Source organism: Vulpes vulpes, chromosome 14 (genome assembly GCF_048418805.1).
Source record: "Vulpes vulpes isolate BD-2025 chromosome 14, VulVul3, whole genome shotgun sequence".
NCBI lineage: Eukaryota > Metazoa > Chordata > Mammalia > Carnivora > Canidae > Vulpes > Vulpes vulpes.
Genome location: NC_132793.1, coordinates 75848955 through 75871754, shown reverse-complemented (window position 1 = coordinate 75871754; position 22800 = coordinate 75848955). Strand labels below are relative to the sequence as shown.

General features: G+C 40.5%; 1 protein-coding gene across 3 annotated transcripts in view; it reads right to left on the bottom strand.

Moving 5' to 3' along the window:
• ARSB (arylsulfatase B) overlaps nucleotides 1–22800 on the bottom strand; it is a 207930-nt gene that overhangs the window by 82693 nt on the left and 102437 nt on the right. For 2 of the 3 annotated variants that reach the window (XM_072736939.1, XM_025998047.2), the window contains exon 6: nucleotides 15763–15833. In XM_072736939.1, the coding sequence (XP_072593040.1) occupies nucleotides 15763–15833 (71 nt within the window). Of the gene's footprint in view, nucleotides 1–14712; nucleotides 14980–15762; nucleotides 15834–22800 lie in introns of those variants that run through there. The other variant, XM_072736940.1, reaches the window with a different exon arrangement.

The following is a 22800-nucleotide window of genomic DNA, read 5'->3' as shown; positions in this document are numbered from 1 at the left end:
TTTACACTCAGTAACAAAATAATATGAACCTGGAACATAATAAAATATACACAAATATAATAGTTCACAATATAAGAGGAGATGAAGAAAAAGAGTCAACTGTCAGCCTCAACTTTGTGTACTTAATACAATCGAATGAAATATTAACTCTATGAAAGAGGCAAAAGATACACTCATAAAATTGATTTTTTTTAAAACAGAAAGAGCTGGAAAGCCTATAGAAAGGCAATGAGGGAAAAGATTTGCCATACTATATTCTGAAATGCCACTGGAAGCATTAAAGGTACACAGAATGAGATCTGTAAAAAAAAAAAAAAAAAAAAAAAAGTAAGTGAAGTGGAACTCATCCCAAAATGTGGGAGAAAATGGCAAAGAGATAAAAATGAGAAGTGAGAGAATGTACATATGAAGGACAAAGGATATCAAACACGCATGTAAGTGATGTTACTGCCCCAAAGACCAGAGTACATTTAACAGTGATAAAAATCCAAACACCCATCAGATTAAGTTTCTTGGCATGAAAAATCTTGAATTGTGCAGTACCCACTCTCTTCCAAGAAAAAGTGATGAATAAATACAAAATACACTGGTGATATATATGGTTTTAACTATCAGTACCAAAGACAAAACACTGTAATTATCCATTCAGGGGGAGAAAACTGGATATCTCCAAAGCAAGAGTATCAGACAATACTGAAATTGCTTTTCTCCAACAATAGATACCAGAGACCATAAGCAGTGTCTACTGAATTTTTAAGGAAAAAGAATAACCATAGGATTATTTACCTAACATAGTTGTCATTCTGGGCAAAAGTAACAGAAAGCTATATTCTCAGATATGCAAGGCTTCAGAAAGCATATTACCCATGAAATTTCCATGGAAAGATAATTCAAAGATGTACCAAACAAACAAAAAGGATCAAAATAAAATACCTATCTCAAGATGAAATTAGTTACAGTAAAATGAAGCAAGCACTTAAGTCTATATGTAATTTATATAAAATTAAATTTATAATTTAAATTTAAAAAGACTGAAAATAAATGAGTTGAATTTTCAACTTATTTAGAAAAAGAGCAACAGGAAAAAAACACAAAGGAAGTAAATAATTACTGGCATAAAAGCAGACATATGTACCAATGGAACAAATAGCCCAGAAATAAACCCAAGAACACACAATGGGAAAGGATAGTCTCTTTCACAAAGACTGTTGGAAAAACTGAATATCCTCATTCTAAAGAGTGAAATTTGGACACTTATCTTATACCATACACACACACACACACACACACACACACACACACACACAAAAACTCAAAAGGAACTAAAGATTTAATGTAAGATCTAAAACTGTAAAACTCCTAGACACAAACATAGGGAAAAAAATCCTCTTAGCACTGGTCTTGGCAATGATTTTTTTTTTAATACGACACCAAAAACACAAGCTACAAAGGCAAAAATTGTCAAGTGAAGCTACATCAAACTAATAAGCTTCTGTACCCCAAAAGAAAAAAAATCAACAAAATGAAAAGGCAACCTAAAGAATGGGAGAAAATATTTGCAAATCATATACCTGATGAGGAGTTTATACCCAAAAGGAACATATACTATTCAATAGAAGAAAAATACAATTTAAAAAATGGGCAGAGACCAAAAAGAAAAAAAATGTTTTGTTAAGTCTGTAGAGAAAAGGAACCCCTGTACACTGTTGGTACTGTGAATTGGTTCAGCCACTGTGGAAAATAGTATGGAGGTTCCTCGAAAAATTAAAAATAGAACTACCCTATGATCCAGCAATCCTACTTCTGGGTATATACACAAAGGAAATGAAAACAGGATATTGAAGAGATAGCTGCCCTCCCGTGTTCACTGTGGGATTATTCACAATAGCCAAGGTATGGAAACAACCTAAGTATCCATTAGTGGATGAATGGATAAGGAAGATCTGGCATATATAGATTAATATTATATCTATATTTTATATATGTATTAAATATATTCAGCTATAAGAAAGAAGGAAATCCTGTCATTTGTGACAACATGGATGGGCTCTGTGGACAAACACTGCATAGTATCACTTATATATGGAATCTTTAAAAACAAAAAAATTCACACTCTTAGAGTAGAATGGTGGTTCCCAGAATGGAATGTGCATAGGGGGCAGTAAATAAGGGGAAGGTGGGAAAAGTGTATAAACTTTCAGCTATAAGATGAATATTTTTGAGGATCTAATGTAAACATTGGTGACTATAGTTGATAACACTGTATATTATGTAAATGAAATTTGCTCAGAGTAGAATTCAAATACTCTCCTCTGCCCATCAAAATATAAAGCTGATAGATGATGTTAATTAACTAGATGGTGAGAATCCTTTCACAATGTATATGTATATCAAATCACTACAATGTACACTTAAATATCTTACCATTTTATTTGTCAATTATACCTCAATAAAACTGGAAAAAATCTGTAGTATATACACAATAGAATATTATTCAGCCATGAAAAAGAATAAAATCCTGTCATTTGTGACAACATGGATGAACCACAAAAGCATTCTGTTAAGTAAAATAAGTCAGACAGAGAAAGACAAATATTCTATGATCTCACTCATATATGGAGTCTAAAAAAACTGAACTCATAGTGCCAGAGAGTAGACTGATGGTTACCAGAGGTGGTACAGGTGGGGGTAGGAGAAATAGTAGCTGGTAGTCAAAAGGTACAAACTTCCAATAATAAGATGAAAAAGTTCTGGGTACTTAAAGTACATCATCATATGTAGTCTACTGTACTGTACACCAGAAAGTTATTTAAAAAGTGATCTTAAGTGGTTTCACTGCCAAAAATCCAAAAGATAAAGGTAACTATGGACGTAATGTATGTGTTAACTAACTTTACTGTGTTAATCGTTTCATAATATAAGTATATATCAAAGCATCACACTGTACACTTTAAACTTACATAATGTAATATGTAATGAATATATCTCCATAAAGCTGGGAGATAAAAAGATAAATATACCCAATGCACAAATAAAACCTCTTCCATAGGGGCCCAAAAGGGGAAACATCATTCTAGTCATTTTATGAAAACAGCATTACCTTGATCAAAATATTATAATGATAATTTAAGAAATCATAATTATAGGATATTCTTTTTTTTTTTAATTTTTATTTATTTATGATAGTCACAGAGAGAGAGAGAGGCAGAGACACAGGCAGAGGGAGAAGCGGGCTCCATGCACCGGGAGCCCGATGTGGGATTCGATCCCGGGTCTCCAGGATCGCGCCCTGGGCCAAAGGCAGGCGCCAAACCGCTGCGCCACCCAGGGATCCCATAGGATATTCTTATACATAAATATGAATGTAAAAATGCTAATAAAGTATTAGAAAACTTTATCTAGCAATGCATAAACTGAATGTATCTCAAAAATGCAAATTTAACATAAAAAATTAACAAATCAAAGAAAAAATATCATATAGAAGCAAAGAAATTTTGTTTTTTGTTTTTTGTTTAAAATTTTTATTTATTTATGATAGTCACACAGAGAGAGAGAGAGAGAGGCAGAGACACAGGCAGAGGGAGAAGCAGGCTTCATGCACCGGGAGCCTGACATGGGATTTGATCCCAGGTCTCCAGGATCGTGCCCTGGGCCAAAGGCAGGCACTAAACCACTGCGCCGCCCAGGGATCCCTAAAATTTTGAAAAAAATAAAACACCTATTCATAATTCAGAAAATTCTACAAACTAGGAATAGAAGGGGATATTCTTACTCTGATAGAGTATAAAAATCTATAATGAACATTATATTAATGGTAATACTTTGAAAGCTTTCCCTCTGAGCTTGGGAATGAAACAAGGATGCCTGATATGACCACTTTTATTCAACACTGAATAAAAACAGTAATAAGACAAGAAAAAGTGAAGGGTATCTGATTAGAAAGGAACAAATTGTCATTATTCAAGATAATTTCCTTGTTGATATACAAACTCAAGAGAGTATGAGACTTAGAAATGGGGTTTAACAATATCACTAATTAGATATAAGATTGAAGGTGAAGTGAATATCCAAAATTCAGCTGCATTCCTATATACTAACAACTAACAGAATTCAAAAAGAAAAAAGGACTATTTATGATAGCAACAAAACCATAAGATATGCAAAAATAATAAAAAATCTTGAGAATTATAATACTTCATAGGAAGTCATTAGAGAAGATCACATCAAAGGAGAGCTATACCATGTCCATTGACAAATCGATCTATGCAAATTGATCTATGCTATGATTTGATGCAACTTCAATCAAAATCTCAACTGGTTTTTCAAGATGGTGGGCATAACCATATTGATTTTGCTATTTTTAAATTGTAAACCTACTTTGAATTCATACTATTACACTTAAGACACATTTTTAAAGAGCCAAATGTAAATGACTAAAGCTTTGCAGGACTAGAAGAAAATATAAGTGAATATTTAAACTCAAGATGAAGAACTTTTAAAATAAATAAACACAAGAATTCTACAAAATGAAAGCTTTTACTTTTTAAATTTAAAAGATATAATAAGGGGATCCCTGGGTAGCTCAGTGGTTTAGCACCTGCCTTTGGCCCAGGGCATGATCCTGGAGTCCTGGGATCGAGTTCCACATCAGGCTCCCTCCATGGAGCCTGCTTCTCCCTCTTCCTGTGTCTCTGCCCCTCTCCCTCTCTCTCTCTCCCTCTCTCTGTGTCTCTCATGAATGAACAATTAAAAACACAAAAGAAAAATATTTGCTACACAACAACAATATTTTAATATATAAAAGCTCTTATAGATTGAAAAGAAAAATATCTTTTTCTTAACATGAGAAAAAGATAGGAATTAGTAATTATAGCCAATAAATACGAAAAATAAGCCTCGCCTCGGCAGCAATACAAAAGATCCAAATTAAATCAATAAATTATTTTATTTACAAAATTGGCAAATGTTTTGAGAAATGCTAATATAACATATAGCCAAGAATTCCACATAATAAACATTCTCACATAGTGATGGTAGAAATATCAATTCATACAGTATTTCAGGGAAGCAACTGACCAATATATAATAAAGAATCTTCAAACTGTTTATGCCCTTTGACCTAGGAATTTTGCTTTTAGACATCATCCTCCCAAAATAATGGCTGGTCATTGCAGCTTTATTTATATTAATGAAACTTGGAAAATATATGAACACATACAAAAATAGGGTGAATGATTAAGTATTTTGCATGTTAGAATTATAGATCCAGGTCAGAGAAAGCTATACAGCCATTAAAAAAATTGTTACACAAAAATTTTAAAGATGAAAAATTTCTATACTTAATCTTGCTAACAAATCAGGTAATGAAATAATATACCATAGGATCCAAATTCTGTAAGAATGTGTGACACATGGCTGTCAGTAAGTGAACAGAGCTGGGAGAGAGAGAAAACAGAAAAAAAAAAACCATGCTAAATTAACATTGCTTACTTTGAGGTAGCAGGATAGTAGGATTGTGGTGATTTTTACCTTTATCTTTGAGCTTTTTGGTATTTGTCAAAATTTCTACACAACACTCTTCTTGTGTATTACTTGTACAAGAAACAAACAGGTAGGTAGTTTCCCTCATACCAGGACCAAGTTTAGCCTCCTTAGCCTGACATACTGTCTTTATTTATTTATCCCATATTCTGCTTCCTCCTTCTCTTTGTCTGAACAGGCTTACATGTACACCCTTTTACTCACGTGCTTGTGTGTCCCAGGATTGCCTTTTCCACCCCCAGAACCCTTCATTCAGGGTTCCAGGCAAGGCTTCCTCCCCTTGGTTAACCAGCCTGAGTGACTGAACCCTCCACTCAAATACCAGCCCTCTCAAACAGACTCCATGGCAACGATCTGGTGATGAATCAAATATAGCTTGCAATGTCTAGACCGCTGGTGCCTCGCACTATTATTTGATTTTCTTTTAACTTTTTGTATGTTTTTTTCTTCTCTCCACCTAGATTATGAACTATTTTTGTCATTTTTCATCAAGTCTAGTGCAACAGAGTAGGTGTCTATGGTACACAGAATAATGGCCCCAAAGATGTCCATGTCCTAAGCCCCAGAGCCTGTGAACCGGTTGGGTTTCAGAGCCTAAGAGAATTAAGGTTGCAGATGGAGGTAAGGTTGCTAATCAGCTGACCCTCAAATAGGGAGATTAGCCTGGATTACCCAGGTGGGCCTAATGTAATCACAAGAGTGCTTAAAAAGTGGCAGAGGTCAGAAGAGGTGTGATGACAGAAGTAAGGATTGTGCTGTAAGGACTCAACTAACTCTTCATCGCTGGCTTTGAAGACGGAGGAAGAGGGCACCGACCAAGCATGGGGGGTAGTCTCCCCAGGTTGGAAAAAGCAAGGACGTGGATTCTCCCCTAGAGCCTCTAGAGAGGAATACAACCCTCTTTGTTCAGTGAGATCCATGTCTGACTTTTAACTTACAGAATTGTAACATGAATTTGTGTGGTTTTAAGTCATTAAGTTTATGGTAATTAGTTCCAGCAGTGATAGAAAATTAATACAGTGTTAAATATTATTTTCCTTCATTTATATTTAAATCAAGAAAGATAAAGCCAAAGTTATTAAAATAATGGACACATTTAAGACTATGCTTTTTGAGGAAATCTATCCTAATCCCCCAAACGCCTCTCATTATATCTTTATTTCTCTTTAACATTTATGTATTCAATTGACATCATTTATCATTTGTTGCTACTTCTTTTATTGCTGTGTTAATATCATTTCCTAGGCACACAGTTTTTCCTCTCATTCAAAAGGCTCTTCAGAAGTAGAGGCCATGTATTCACTCCCTAGGTATTTGGGGCCGGAGGTAACAAATGCCTGATTACTAACATCTTACATTATAGATTACTTAAGGGAGACCATGTACTCAGTTTTCTTCTCAGAAATGTTTTTTAAAGTTTTATTTAAGTCTTATACATTAACACCCTCAAGCCCCTAAAAAAATCTGTCCAGATTAGTAAATATTTAGAAAGGGGATCTACTATACTTTAATTCCATTGGATATGTCCCACATAATGTAGTGAGGTTTTAGGTTTTTCCAAACTTTTATGGTTGACTATTTCAAGAAAGGCATGCGTATTTATCCTTAGAGATTGTAAGGCTGGGGAGTTGAGGTAGGAAGATGTCTGGTCCAGGAGAGGGGAGAAAAAACAAAGTCTGGACATCCTGGAATCCTGAACAGACCTGAATCCTGGGCAGGCTCCAGTGTGGAGGAGGGACTGTATGGAAGGTAAAGTCTATACCGTTCTGTCAAAATCAGATAGACCTTCGAATCCACTGAAATTACCAGCCTACTCTTGGAAGCCATTGTTAAAATTTCTAGGCTGTACCAGAATTAAGGAAAAGCAAGCAAATAAGTAAGTGGTCAGCTGGAAATGAGAGGATTTGGCATCATCGTAACCCCAGGGGGAAAAATAAAAGCTGATGCGTAAATGGAGTTCTGGGCAAGTAAGTGCATGGTGTGGTGGGGAGGGCAACTCAGGGAGGCAGCTGGCCCTGGCCACATGGCCTTCTCCCAGAGGCAGGGCCAGCCCCAGCCCTTCGAATTGCTTCTGTTATCTGGCCCTGGGAAGCCTTAAAAAAGTTGCTTACTCTGATTTCTCCAAACATAAAATTGGGGCAGTGGGATTTGCCATTTCTGTGTAGCCCAGGCCTGTGGTGAGGATTAATTAGTGTTTTTAAAGGGCTGTGGGTTTGGTGTGGTTTATTTATTTTCTCAGGATGAAAGCCAGTATGCCAGCACCAAGTGTTAACAGCAAAGGTTTGATGTATGTTACTTGAGATGCACTGTGTGAAGTGGGGTGGATGGGATATGAGGCTTGTGGGACTGCCTTTGGCATCAAAGAGGCCACATTTCCAAACACACTTTAGTGCTCCCCAAAGTGAAGGAGGCAGCAGAAAAACCTTTGTAAATTAAAAAGGGACAAGGTCACCCAACTTTAGGCTCTGCAACCGAGGGCATGTACCAACCTATACCGAGGAACATTTGATGAGCTGCTAAAGACAAATATTAGCAAGTAGAGAAAACACAAAATTCTGCTAACTTTGTGACAAGCTGCAAAATGAGCTCCTAAATTCGGTAAGGAGAAAGAATGCCAGCAGAGGCTGAGCCCATCTCAGGCTGGTGGTGGAGGAGCATGCTCGCATGCTCGTCTCACCACCACAGTACAGGTGGGCATGGGGGCAAGGCACCCAGCTCCCATTCACCAGACACCCGGCAGTCTTCTAGATGGGCCGGTCTCACAGGAACCCTCCGGGCTGGTTTTCAAAGTTAAATCTTTATGGCTTTATTCCTGATTATGGAAGTGCTCATTACTGAAACTTAAAACTGAAGAAATGCATAAAACAAAAAGTGCAGACACACGCACCACCCCCCAATCTCTGCAGCCAGAACAGAATCCCTATGAACTATTGTTGTGACATATGTACAAGACACAGATATAATCGTTCTCAACTTATAGGCGATGAAACGGGTAACTCAAAGGACTTATCCACAAGCTTACAGGAAATAAGTCAAAACTAGAATTCGAACCCAGACTTTCGACACCTGGGAACTCTGCATGTCCCAGCAGGCTACACACCCTGTCCACACCCTTTTCTCTCATCCCACCACCATCTTGTAGTGCAATTACTACAAGGCACTACGGGACTTGCATAACTAGCTCTGCACACAGAAGCTGCTGTTATCCACAGTCAGGTTGTACCTCAAACTGCAAGCTAGTATTATGGCTAGACCTATTTTTCCAGCCACATTTAAGTGCATAATGCTCCAGTGACAACTGAGATGATTATAACACAGATCTGGGCCATCCTTTTTGCCCAAATCCCATGCAGAACAGAAAATATAGAGACTCCTGAAATTAGGAGGGTATGGCTCTTATGTGAGGCCTGAATCTGGAAAGCCCTGAATTCCAGGTCATTTATTAGCAATGTGTGGCCAATGCCTCCGTTTCTCTTTCCTGATTATAAAGAGGGTGGATGAACTGAATGCCTTCTAATTTCTGGTTTTCTATGTAATGATGAACAATCTCCTCATCAAGAGGTGGTGGGCCTCATGCATCCCATCTAACTTTTTGTTTTGTTTTGTTTTTTCCATCTAACTTTTAAAATTCTGCTCTATGTGGAATTTCAGGCTGACGAATGAAAAGTTGCTTCTGGATTGCTACTTCACAAGTATACCCAGAAAAAAACTAAGTGCTTTGAAAATGAAGTATAATATTATTGCTCTTGCTAGATTTATTCTAATGAAATGAGTGGGTGATAGCCAACTTCAATGATGAATTTATTAGCATGCATTTTCAGTGTGGGCAAATCTCTGCAACAAAAGATATTGAGAGGCGCCCCAGGTGGCTCAGTCGGTTAAGCATCCAACTTTTGATTTTTGCTCAGGTCGTGATCTCAAGGTTGTGAGATTGAGCTCCACTGGCATTGGCCTCGGAGCTACGCTTGGAGCCTGCTCGAGATTCTCTCTCCCTCTCCCTATGCCCCTCCTCTAAAAAGGGGGGAGGGTAATTGAGAGAGTTATTGATGAAATCTTCCCCTCCTTGGAACTTACAGCTCTGGATGGGGGAAACACAGGAATATAAATATCTGCGATATGAAGTAGCAGTGTCCTAAGATGCTCCAAAGAAGCTCAAGAGTCTCAAGTTTGGAGGAGGAGGGATGTGAACAGGTCCTTAGAGAAGTGTCAGAAAAGCACAGGAAGATGAATGACAGTGGCCAAAGGTGGGCACTGCAATAGGGCTGAGGGCTCATGCAAGCTGAATGAGGGGGGAGGCTGTCGCTGGGGGGCTCAGGCATCTGCATGTGGCTGTGGGCAGCTGGGGAGCAACGACAGCTGTCAGGCAGGGAAGCAAGAGGCTGTGTCCACGGCTTCTTCCAGACCAGCTTCTAACAAAACTGAAAGTCTAACTGATCTCCAGTCCCTGCATCAGTCCCTAGCATGTCATACCTGCTGAATAAAATACCTCAGAACTGGATCGAATGTTGCTCTAAAGAGGAAACGGAGCAGCTCCCAGCCTGCAAACCTGGACAACTCTTAGATCTCGTGTATTGAATTGGCAATTTTACCACAGAAAATGAGTGTGTGAGAGAGAGGGAGGGAAAGACTGTTCTTTCACTCTGTAATCAAGAGCAGAAATAACGTCTCATTATAACCTTTAAAGAAAGGAGGCCTTTTAAATGAAATAGTAGAAAAGCTGTACAGAATCACTTTGAAGACTTGGCCTTTGGTGGTGCGGAAAATGCTAACATCTGTCCATGCCCTTCATCTATGATCAAGCTTCTACCAGAAGAATCTGAGTGCTTTGTATGCATGCGTGTGTCAGGTGTATATGTCTACACTGCATGACCGGATGTATGTGAGAATTCTAAGGAGACACAGAATGTCACGTCTGACTGCCGAGGTGAGTTGTGGTTTCAGATGGCATAGGTTCGTTCCTTCAGGACAGTGCCTGTCAAGGCTGGTTACTGCGGGATGGCTGCATATATTTTCTCTAAGGCAAGCTAACTCCTTTGAAATTATTTCTCCTCATGGTCTTGAGGCATGCTGGCCAGAACCTAAGGGAGTCTGGATCTGGTGCTCCTCAGAAGCACGTTGTTGAGCTGGACTCACACCTGCTGGATCTCAAGGCCTAACTTGGATCTCGGCTGCTCTCTGCCACTTAAGATAGTTCTGGGCTTCCCATAAATGAGCTTAAATGGCATCATCCCAGTCCCTTGGGTTCTCACAGGCCTCCTTCACTGACTACCCTCTACTGCTTGAGAAGGACATTGAGTCAAGGTCAGCCTGCTAGAAAGAAATATTTCAAAGACCTGAGGAATAACTCATTCTTAGGATCTATTCTTAGAGAGGAAGGAGGGAAGAGAAAAAAGGTAGCATCTGAATGGAGACCAGAACACATCTGTCCAAGGTTACCTCGGAACAAAGCCTCTAAAGATGAATAAAAGGCTTACTCAAAGCACATAGGAAAGCAATTACAGCCCACACGTCTGACACTGGTCATGGGGGTGAGGGGTGAGGTGGAGATGAAAGCATTGGCAGATTTGGGGCCCTGAGAGGACAGTGACCAATGAAACAAGGCAAGGGAACTTGCCAGGAAGGGAACAGAAAGTTCTAGAAGAGTAAGAAGCAGCAGTGCCCTGGACTCACAGGGGAAGTCAGGCTGGGCCAAGTACAAAGGAAGCGACTTTATAAATATGTATGTTTGTGTCTCAAGGAGGTCTAGAGAAAGGATGGAAGAAAGGGAGGGAAAACTCTCCCATCACCCCTGCTGGCTGATACTGTCAATGCAGTGGGGGAGTGAGGGTGGGCATTTATAAACTGGACCAGCAGTTTCAAGCAGCTGTAGATGATAATGTTAATGGTCACCAGGCACTTCCTAATCTTAATTAGATTATTTTTATTTAGGAACAAAATGTAAGATGCAAGTTCAGGGATCAAGAGGTGGGTGTGAATTGCCATCTGGAGGTACTTTTAGGTTCAGGGAAGGCTAAGAGACAGGGAGACAATGGCTTTCAGCTGTTGATCTATTAACATTCATTAACAAGTATTTATGGAGAAATTGCTACGATGCAGGCTCCGTGCTATGCACTGGGGATATGGCAATAAATGAAAAAGATACAGACCCGGTCCTCAAGAATTTCTATGCTTTTTTTTTTTTTTTTTTGGTTTTGCATTTTTCATTCATTTTTAATTGTGGTAAAATAAATATGAAATATACCATTTTAACTGTTTTTAAATGTACAGTTCAGTGGCATGAAGTACATTCACACCTTTGTGTAACCTTCATCACATCCACCCACAGAACTCTTTCCATCTTGCAAAAAATTGAAACTATACCCATTAAACACTAATTCCCCATCTCACCCCCTCCAGCCTCTGGCAGCCACCAGTCTACTTTCTATCTCCAAATTTTGACTATACTAGGGACCTCATGTAAGTGGAATCATGCAGTACTTGGTCTTTTTGTGACTGGCTTATTTCACAATGTTCTCAAGGTTCATCCGCATTGTAGCATGTGCCAGAACTTCCTTCCTTCTTAAGGCTGAATGGTAGCCCATCGTATGTGTAGACTACATTTTGTTTATCCTTTCATCCCACCGACAGTGCAATCCCATTTTATATTCCCACCAATAGTGCAGAAGTGTTCAAATTTCTCCACATCCTCACCAATGCTTGTTGTCTTCCTTCCTTTGTTCTTTCTTTAGATAGTAGCCATCTGAATGAGTGTGATCTGTGGTTCTTTGAGTCTGTTCATGCTTTACTGCACAATCTCTGGGTCTCTGGGAAACCCTATAACCTCTGGTGTGTGCTTGTGTCTGTCTCAGGCTTTGGGGAATAACTTTATTATTCATACTCAATCCACAATATACCACGGGTATGTGGCCATGAAAAAAAGCCCCAAACTCACCAGCAGGAAGGGCCTCTGGGGGCACCCTGTGCTCCTGGAATAAGAGGAAGGTGGAAGAGTTGCTAAATCCCTAAAGGCCAGCTTCTGAGGGGATGTATACTACCTAGAAGGCAGGGCTCCCCTGGGAAACATCTAATGCCTGTTCCTCTGATTCATTATAGGAGGAGACATTGGTCCACAACCCCCAACGAGACCCACTGAAGGGGAGGAGGGAGATGGAGAAGTGGATCAATGCAGTGATGTGTTAGAACAGGGATCAGAAAAGTGGGCAGGATGTAGTTATAATGAAATCCTACAATTCTAATTACCCTAGCACTTAAAAGATTTCTCACATTTTCACTTATATTTATCTATTCACAACCATGCCTTTGGTTACATCACTGCTCATTAATGAACACAGGGTGGAAAGGGTGAGAAACTGAGTCAGCAGCTTTGCTCCTCTGAGATCCTCTATGCAGAGACCCACAGAATGTTGAAGCTGGAAGGGACTTCAGACATCTTTTAATTCAATCTTCACTTCATAGGTGAAGAAACTGGTGAAGTGGCTTTTGGGAAGGAAGAAGTAAAACACCACCCTCTTGTGCTATAAGTAAGGACAATCTGAGAAGTACTGGAGTTAGAAACCAAAGAAATAGTTCTGTGATAACACTGACTCGATGCTCAATCTGCAATTTATACTCGAGATTGGCCGCAGTATGATTTCATGCCATAAAGCCTCTAGAACATACTCACAAAACATTCTACAAAAGTGATTCACAGACTTGCTTGTTGTCCTATAAATACATATTTTCTTCTTGGTGGATTTTATTCCACCCCCAAATTTAACTGCATAGAAAAGGAAATGAGCTTGTATCATCCTCCTGTGAAGGAACAGGCCCCCCAGAGAGAGCTTCCCTTTTTTCAGCTTCTGCTGCACAGTGGATTAAAATGAATATCAAAATTGGGGAGAGAAGTCCAAGGTGTTGTGCATGTGTGAGGAGGAGGGGCATTTTCCTAGTTGCAGGCGGAGACAGAAATGAAAGCCCTGTTTCTGTGGACCAGCAGTGAATGTGGTTCTATGTCAATGCCAATGCTGGACAGTGTCCTTCATTACAAGCAGGAGTCAGAGCAAGAGTCCCTTGTGGGCAGGGAAGGCCAACAGAGAGGGCTGGAGTGGATTTCGAGGAGGGGGTTGCAGGCAGCAGAAAGCCAGAAAATGTCCCTGAATTTGGAACAGCAGTAAAGAGTCATTGTAAGTCCATCATTTAGCCTGTGGGAAACTGAGTCCAGGAAAAGGAGGGACTTGCTTATAATCTATGGGTGGCAAAACTAAAACCATTCTCTATTCTGAGTTCCATGACCTCCTTAACTTTTATACTGGAGAAACAAGGTGTCTGTGTGGGGATTGAGCTGGGGCACTACAGGGAAGGTAGCGAAACCCACAGCAGGTTGACTAGGAACCCTGCAGCAAGCAGTACTGTGACTGGGTTATGCAGAAATCTAGAATTTAAACTTTTCTTTCTTTCTTTCTTTCTTTCTTTCTTTCTTTCTTTCTTTCTTTCTTTCTTTCTTTCTTTCTTCTTTCGAGCAATAGCACGCAATCACGAGTGGAGGGTGGGGGCACAGAGGGAGAGGGAGAGAGGGAACCTTAAGCAGACTCCATGCTCAGCAAGGGCCCAACATGGGGCTTGATCTCACGACCCTGAGATCATGACTTGAGCCACCACCAAGACTGAGACACTTAACCAAATGAGCCACCTCGGCACTTCCCACCAGCCCCATTTCAAAACCTCATGTGTATTTTATACTTGCAGCACATCTCAATTCACAATTAGCTACATTTCAGGTGTTCAATAGCCACACACGGCTAGTGGCTACCACATAGACAAGTGGCTACCATTGCCTCTCTCACTGACAAAAGTTACTCCAACCGAAATATCAATTTCTCCATGCTATAGCCATCCTGACCTGCCTCAGGCCCTTTCCTTTCCGAATTTAAAATTAAAAGTGCTTCCACTTTTGTCCTAATTCTATCCCAACATTCCTCCATTAGTCTTCAAGTAATCATCACTGAGGGCCTACCCCATGCTGAGTATTTGTGTTAACTTGTGAGGATGAAAGATAAATAAGGCATAGACCTTGACTTCCAGGAGCTCTCAGCTTCATGGGAAATGAAGGCACATATAAGGGAATTGGCTGAAGGCTTTATGCACACCCATACAAAAGGATGCTGAAGAAGGACTTTCTGGGGTTCCAAGAAGCATTCACATATATGGGACATTTGTGTTGAGTTTTAAGGGATAAAGAAAAATTGTGGAAGTGCAAGGAAAGGTGTTGAAGCTACAGAGAAAAGCATATTCAAGACAAAATATGACAATTTACATGCTTAGAAAGGGTAAGTGTCTCACAGGGCAAGGAGGGGCTGGATGCAGCTGGCGGAGCAAGTGGTCCTCTAGTGCTCCCTGCCACACAACCGCCGTCAGGTTGTCATCTGAGCAGGGAAATCCTGGGGCCGGTTGTGCCACAGACTGGAGAGGACAAAGAAGTAAGGAAAGCCTGAACGATGGAATAAGTGAGTGAAGGGGCCCTATGTCTAGAAAGGAGGGGATGTGAGCACCTAAGGGAATGAAAGGAATTGAAGAGCACTGTTTTCTGAAGAGTCTTGAGATGAGGCTTGAGGGGGGAGGCTGGACAAAGGGCCTAAGAGTTAAGGCTTTCCAGATGCAAACTCACTAGGCTAGGGTTCTTGGGGCCACTAGCCTAGTATATGCGCCAGACCTGTTATACAGGCCTGTTGTGATCTAAGAGAATAAATGGCCTCTTTCCCTGAAGAATTAATGGGGCTACTATGGCTTAACTTAGGCAGGAGATAGTCCAGCCAAATGGCTTCCCCGATTGGTAGGTAAGTCACACCTCTGAGATGTAGCAGGTGCTGGGCAGCATATGGCCAGCTCCGTCAGAGGACATGGCGGCTTATCTGACCTTGGGTTTCCTGGAAGAAGACTCTGGGGTTGTCAGGTGAGAAGAGGGCAACAACAGGATGTTCCTGTTGAATGTGAGCAATGAGCAGGAGTCTCTGAGGTCCTATGGCAAAGCTGAGGTAGGGAGCTGAAATGGCTCGAAGCTAGTAAGTGGCAGAGCCAAGAACAGCACCAAAGCCAGTGAGGTCAGTACAACAGGTGTCGTGGAGACTGTTTATCCTGACAGCAAACCCAAGTGGAAAAGGAGAAAGCAAGGCTGAAGACACACCTGGCAACACAAATGGCTTTGCTAAAGAAATTAAGTTTAGTAGCCATAAATGAGGTACTCACATGGTGAAATATCCACAAAGTTGGGGTCGATATTATGCAGCAGCTCCATTCTGGGGGACGGGCTTCCTTCGCTAGAAGAGAATTTTTTACGAAACGTTAGTTTCCTCTCAAATTAATATGATGACTTTCAATACTTCCCTTCCTTGTACTTCCAGGAAATAACAAACTTGCCAGTTAACAACTTTGTCACAAATTCAGAGATCTCTAAAATCTGTAGTTGGTGCATCTTTAATTCATCATTATTTGTCTACATTATAGATAGCAATGAGTGAACATCTGTCAGTGTCACACATATTACAATTTAAAAATAAGAATCCTGTGACCCTTTGCAATAAACGATGTGGCTGTATTTATACATGACCATTCTTCACAAAGGGGAAATGAGAACTCAAGTCATTCTGTGTAGACTTCACATCCACCATTCACAGGGAGATGAGGAAAGAACACCTACCAGGCTGGCGGCATCAATACTACAATCACAACCTACATTAGTGGTGAAAGGAAACTTAGGGATCACAGTCCAACTTTTTATATTATGAGTAAAGAGACACAAAGTTATTGGCCAAATATTAGATCATATGACTCTCAAAATGGTGTTCTTAAAAAATTGGGAGTATCGGGGCGCCGGGATGGCTCAGTCGGTTAAGTGTCCGACTCTTGGTTTTGGCTCAGGTCATGATCTCACAGTCATGGGACTGAGTCCTGCGTTGGGCTCTAAGCTCAGTGAGGAGTCTCCTTCAGTTTCTCTTTCCCTCTCCCTCCCACCCACTCTCTCTCTTAAATAAATAAAATCTTAAGAAAAAATTGAGAGCATTAGCATCACCACATATATGTGAGATGTGCATGGTTTTGCTAGTATAGACCCAGCCTTATGTAAAAAACAATTTCAATTGTTGGGAGAGTCCTAAGGACTGCCTGATAACCCAACTAAAGGCTGGAAAGTACTGTTAACACCGTAAGATTTGTATACACCTGAAAAACCATTAAGGACCCTGATGTAACCAAGAGGACATGTTTTCAGGCAACCCAATGCCCACATTTAAAATTACATGTAGTTGTCTACGGCAGTAGCTTGGGATTTCAAGGTCCATAAAATTTCAAAAAATCTGGGTTGTGATTGGCAATGTTGTTTTTGCCAAGTAAAACAAATTTTTAAATAAAGTTTAACTAATTAAAAAAATCCCAAACTTCTACTACCATCATCGTTATATTATAAAATAAAGATAATCTTTTTTTAAGGGGGGGCAGAGCACAGAGAGAGAGAGAAACTTAGCAGGCTCCATGCCCAGTGTGGAGCCCGACTTGGGGCTCAATCTCCCAACCTTGAGATCATGAACTGAGCTGAAATCGAGTCAGACGCTTAACCGACATAGCTGCCCAGGCACCCCTAAAATAAAGATTATAACAGCAAAAATGGTAAGAAGAATATGATCTCAGAAAAACACGACAGCTCTTCAAATTGGACGTGTTTAACTTTAGTATTCTATCAGATGTCCTGGTTCTCTCTACTCCATAAAACTTGCTAACTAGAGAAAGGGAGGGAAATACACAGGGATGCCTCTAGTCCTGGGGGCACAGGAGGCAGCACTGTTGGGGAGGGGGGGCATATTTCCCAGGACTCTTCTCATTTTCTTCGAGGCAACTATCTGATTGTCCTGGAGACTGTCAACCAGTCCAAAATGACAGGATTTGTTTCCAGAAGCTCTGAAACCAAGAAGGGATGATTAGCAAACAAAATGGGGAATGTGAGAAAATCTAAACAAGTTGATGATGTCTAATTCATCGGTTTAATGTAAACAGAGTTAAAATAGCAAGTAAGTCAGAAGGGGAAATCAGAATGAATGCATTTTATAAAGTCTTCATATTGTTCAGAAGAAGTTATCACTATTGATGAAATTTAGATTTAGCTAAGTAAAATTTGCATGTTAAAATTTTAAGGTAACTTAAAATAAAGATAGAATTTTTCTGGACTACAGAAAAACAAAACAAAATTCATTCAATTCAAAGGAATACCCCAAAATTTCAGGGCTAAAATATAGTACATAATCCCTTGTCCTTAAAAAGCATGTTCACTGGAATATCCCAAAGCATTAGGCATTGGATTTAAAAAAAATATTTTTTAAATAAAGGATTTAAAAAAAATATTTCATTTATTTATTCATGAAAGACACAGAGAGAGGGGCAGAGACATAGGCAGAGGGAGAAGCAGGCTCCATGGAGGGAGCCCAACGTGGGACTCGATTCTGGGACCCCAGGATCCTGCCCTGAGCCAAAGGCAGATGCTCAACCACTGAGCCACCCAGGCATCCCATAAAGGATATTCTTCTAATGACTTTTTTAAAAAAGATTTTTTAAATTTATTTATTCATGAGAGACATAGAAAAAGAGAGAGGCAGAGACACAGGCAGAGGGAGAGGCAGGCTCCATGGAGGGAGCCCGATGTGGGATTCAATACTGGGACTCCAGGATCACGCCCTGGGCCGAAGGCAGGCGCTAAGCCACTGAGCCACCCAGGGATCCCCTCTTTTAATGACTTTTAAAAAGAAAGAGTTTCTCTGTTATGATATTCATTCATTTATATTTTTTGCTTTATTCAAAAGAGCCACAGATATTTCAAAATAAGGACACTTAAAAGAAGAGATGACATTTGGAATACTAGAGTCCATGAGTAATCCTGGTGATGGATTATTTGCTGGGAAAAATCTTCACAAGCAGACTCACCATGATGCAAACAGGAACAACAACAACAACAACAACAACAAAAACCAACCAGTTCTCTTAAGTATGTTGTGATACTACTTCTTATTTTTTATTATTTATTTATTTTGTGATATTACTTTTTAAAATGTAGTAATCAGAATATTTGGATAAGGATGTGGTTAAGGATATGAGGCAAGAAGGAAGACACAGTATGTGATTAGTGATTAAAACAATGACTAAAAGCCCTTAGTCACGCCAGGTTATTAAATAAATCAAGGAAACCAAGTGTACTTGAATAAAATACCATAAATCTCAGGTTACTCCACCTCAAAATATAAAAAGTTGTTAAAATCTTGGATAAGCCCATGTACCATTCCCTGGAGCTAGCCTTTTGGAAAGTGATGGATTTTAGAAATATTTCTGGATGGATTTTTTAGAAAGATGCATACCTACATGGGAAGTAATTATGGAAATATGGGAAAATATACACTAAACTGTTAACTGGAGTGGACAGAGGGGTAGGGTAAGATTATAGAGGGCTTTCGACTTCTACAACTAGCATTATTGTAATCAAGAAAAATTTAAGACTTTTAATTAATATTTTAATTAAAATTAATATTTTATTTATTTTCTTTAGGGGGAACAGAGGGAGAGAGACTCTTAAGTAGGCTATGCACTCAGGGCTCCATCCCATGACCCTGGGATCACCACTGGGGCTGAAATCAAGAGTTGTTCTCTCAACTGACTGAGCCACCCAGGTGTCCCAAAATTTAAGATTTTTTTTTAAAGGAGTATATAATTTGTAAAAATTTAAGGTCCCACAAACACAACATTTAAAAATATAACAAGTTTGGATATTTTACAGAGTTTAGGAACTTAAAGAGAGGAAAACTATCCATACTAGGATGTGCATATAGTATTTAAATACATTAACCTTGGAGTGTAATTGCATTCTAACCACTCAGAAACTATCGCCCTGAATGGGGGTGTAACTCCCTCAGGAGTCGGACAACTCTGTAAGTTTAAGAACAGAATTGCCTCGGGCACCTGGTGGCTCAGTCTGCTAAGCAACAGGACTCCTGATCTCAAGGTTCAAGCTCAGGTATTGGGCTCATGCTAGGAGTGGAGGGAAAAAAAAAAGAACAGGTTTGCCTTTACCGAAAGGGAGAAAATGTCCTATTAGGTCACAAGGTTCTCAAGTCTCACTACTAAAGCCTTTTACTTTCCTTTCAGTAAAGGTTACAGGGTCTCAAAGCCCGAGATGGAAGGGATGAAGGAAGAGATGGTGGGGAGGAAGGGGAGGAGGAAGGAGGAGGAAAAGGCAGGGGAGGAGGAAGAAGCGGGGAAGGCCTGTGGGTTCTCTTTAAGCTCTGTGCTGCACCAAGGTCCTCCCCAGATCCACCTGGGGAGCTGCAGAAACCCCATACACAGTGGGCTGCGCAGCGGGGGCACTGACTGCTGCTGGGGGCGTGTGCACTCAGGTGGTGGGGGGGCGACAGGACCACAGGGGAGCAGGGGCTGAAGGGGGATCTCAAAGACCACCAGCTCCCCGGTACTGCGTCGGGAATCTTGGAGAGTCCTGATTGCCAAGTGACCAGCCAAGGGCAGGGAGACGATGGTCATTGGAGAGCGGTGGCCCATTACTGGCGACACCTGAAGGGAAGCATAAACACCCCGACCCCACTCAGCTCCCCCTGTCGAGGTAGGAATTCAGTTTCCCAGGGCTGAGCAACTGGACACCAGCACTCCGGCTATTGGGAAAAAAAATCCACCACCCTGATAATAAGCTAACATTCTCTTTATAGACTAAAAGTTCAACAGGAAGGCACCTATTTTCAATGCAGTTTAAGAACTCACAAATCCACAGTCACCTAAATTTGAGGAGTCTCCAGTGATCATACAAAAGGTTTGTATCTGGATGGAAAAATGCTTAGTCTTTTTTTATCTTTTCCTTTTCCTGTGTCTTTTTAAAAAAAAAAATATTTATTTATTAGAAAGAGAGAGAGAGAGAAAATGAGTGATGGGGAGAGAGACAGGGAGAGTGAGAAGCAAACTATTCAATGCACGATACACGACTGGGTCCCAGGACCCAGGATCGTGACCTGAGCCAAAGGCAGACCTTAACCACTGAGCCCCCCAGGAGCCCCCCTGTGTTTTTTTAGAGCAAACCTTTTCTGTGGTCATACTGCCATTCCTCTACACCCCTGGACATTTTTGTCACCAATAATCTTTATTTTTTATGCATGCTCTTCCATGTTTTTATGTATTTATTTTTTTAACTATCATCTCTTCTCTTCACCATTAAATGTCCCCAAACAGTATTGTTACACCAGTTCTTCTCACTTTGCCTCGCATTAGAATCACCTGAGGAGGGACGCCTAGGTGGCCCAGGGTCTGATCCTGGAGATCCAGGATCGAGTCCCGCGTTGGGCTCTGCATGGAGCCTGCTTCTCCCTCTGCCTGTGTCTCTGCCTCTCTCTCTGTGTCTCTAATGAATAAATAAATAAAATCTTTAAAAAAAAAAAAAAAAGAATTGCCTGAGGAGTTTTTCAAATCCAGATGCTCAGGGCACCTGGCTGGCTCAGTCAGTGGAACACGAGACTCTTGATCTTGGGGTTGTGGGTTCGAGTCCCACATTGGGTATACAGATTACTTAAAAATAAAATATTAAAAAAATAAGATAAAATCCAAATGCTCAGGCTGTCCCTCATAACCAGAAAGGTCACCAGGGGTAGAACCCAGGTGTTCATATTGTTTTAAACTCCCAGGTGAATCTGATATGCAGCTTAGAGGCACTGGGTTGTGACCACTGCTCTGGAGCACAGCTGTTCACTTTCAGGTACTACTACTAGGTCACCAGGAGACTTTTCTTTTTTTTTTTTTTTTTTTTTAGAGCAAGGCAGAGACAGAGAAAGAGCATACATGCAGAGGATCATGAGCTGGGGCAGAGAGGGGCAGAGGCAGAGGGAGAGGGAGCATCCTAAGCAGGCTCCAGCTTCAACTCTGAGCCTGACAGCCAGATCATGACCTGAGCCAAAATCCAGCGTCTCACACTCAACCAACTGAGCCACCCAGGCAACCCACTAGAAGGTCTTGTTAAACTGTGGATTCTGATTTCCTTGAGCTGGTGAAGCCAGGAATCTCTAACAGGTTCCGGGTAGTACTGTTGCTGCTGCTCTGAGGACCACACTTTAAGTACCAATATTAGAGGAGGTCTCCTGGAGTCCTCTTACATGGGACCAGAACTCTTTTGAAGTTTCCTAAATTAGAAACTCATTTAGTTTAGACCTTCTTCTAGAGCAGTGATTCTTCACCTTCTACACAAAGCAGTCATCCGGGGAGCTCTGAAAACTACTGACGCCATAAGAGAGTGTTCTCGTTGACATGCACTTCAGCCTGGGCATGCAGATGTATAAAAGCACCTATGCTAATTTTCTTAAAATTAACTTTATTAAAATACAATTTACAAATGATACAATTCACCCACTTAAAGCGTAGACTTAAATGTTTTTAGTATATTCAGAGTTGTATGACCATCAACACAATTTAATTTTAAATTATTTTTCTCCCCTGCTAAATAAAAACTGTGCACCCACTAGCAGCTACCCTTCAGTTCGTCTCTCCCTACCCTCTTTGCAGCCCAAGGCAATCACTAATCTACAGTGCTCCTACAGATTTGCCTATGTTAGATATTCATATAAATGAAATCATAGAGGGGCACCTGGGTGGCTCAGTCCATTAAGCAGGTAAGTATCTGTCTTTGGCTCAGGTCCTGGGATCAAGCCCTGCATCAGGCTTCCTGCTCAGTGGGAGCCTGCCTCACCCTGTCCCTCTGCCCCTGCTTGTGTTCCTTCTTGCTCACTCTCTCTCAAATAAGTAAATAAAATCTTTATAAAAATGGAATCATAGACTATGTGGTCTTTCGTGATGGTTTCCTTCACTTAGCATAACATTTTCGTGGTTCACCCACATTGCAGCATCTATCAAGTACTTCATTCCTTTATATGGCTGAATAATATTTCATTGTAAGAATATAACATATTTTCTTCATCCATATTCATCAGGGGACAGACATTTGGATTGTTTCCTCATTTTGGCTACTCTGAATAATGTTGTTATGTGTGTATGTTTGCATACAAGTTTTTGTACAGAAGCTTGTTTTCATTTCTCTTGGATATATACTGAGCAGTGGGTTTGCTGGCTCATATGGTAATCCTATATTTAACCTTTTAAGGACCTGCAGAACTGTTTTCCAAAGCACCTGTACCATTTACACTGTCACTGACTGTGAGCATTCCAATATCTCCACATGCTCATCATCACTTGTTAATGGTCGTC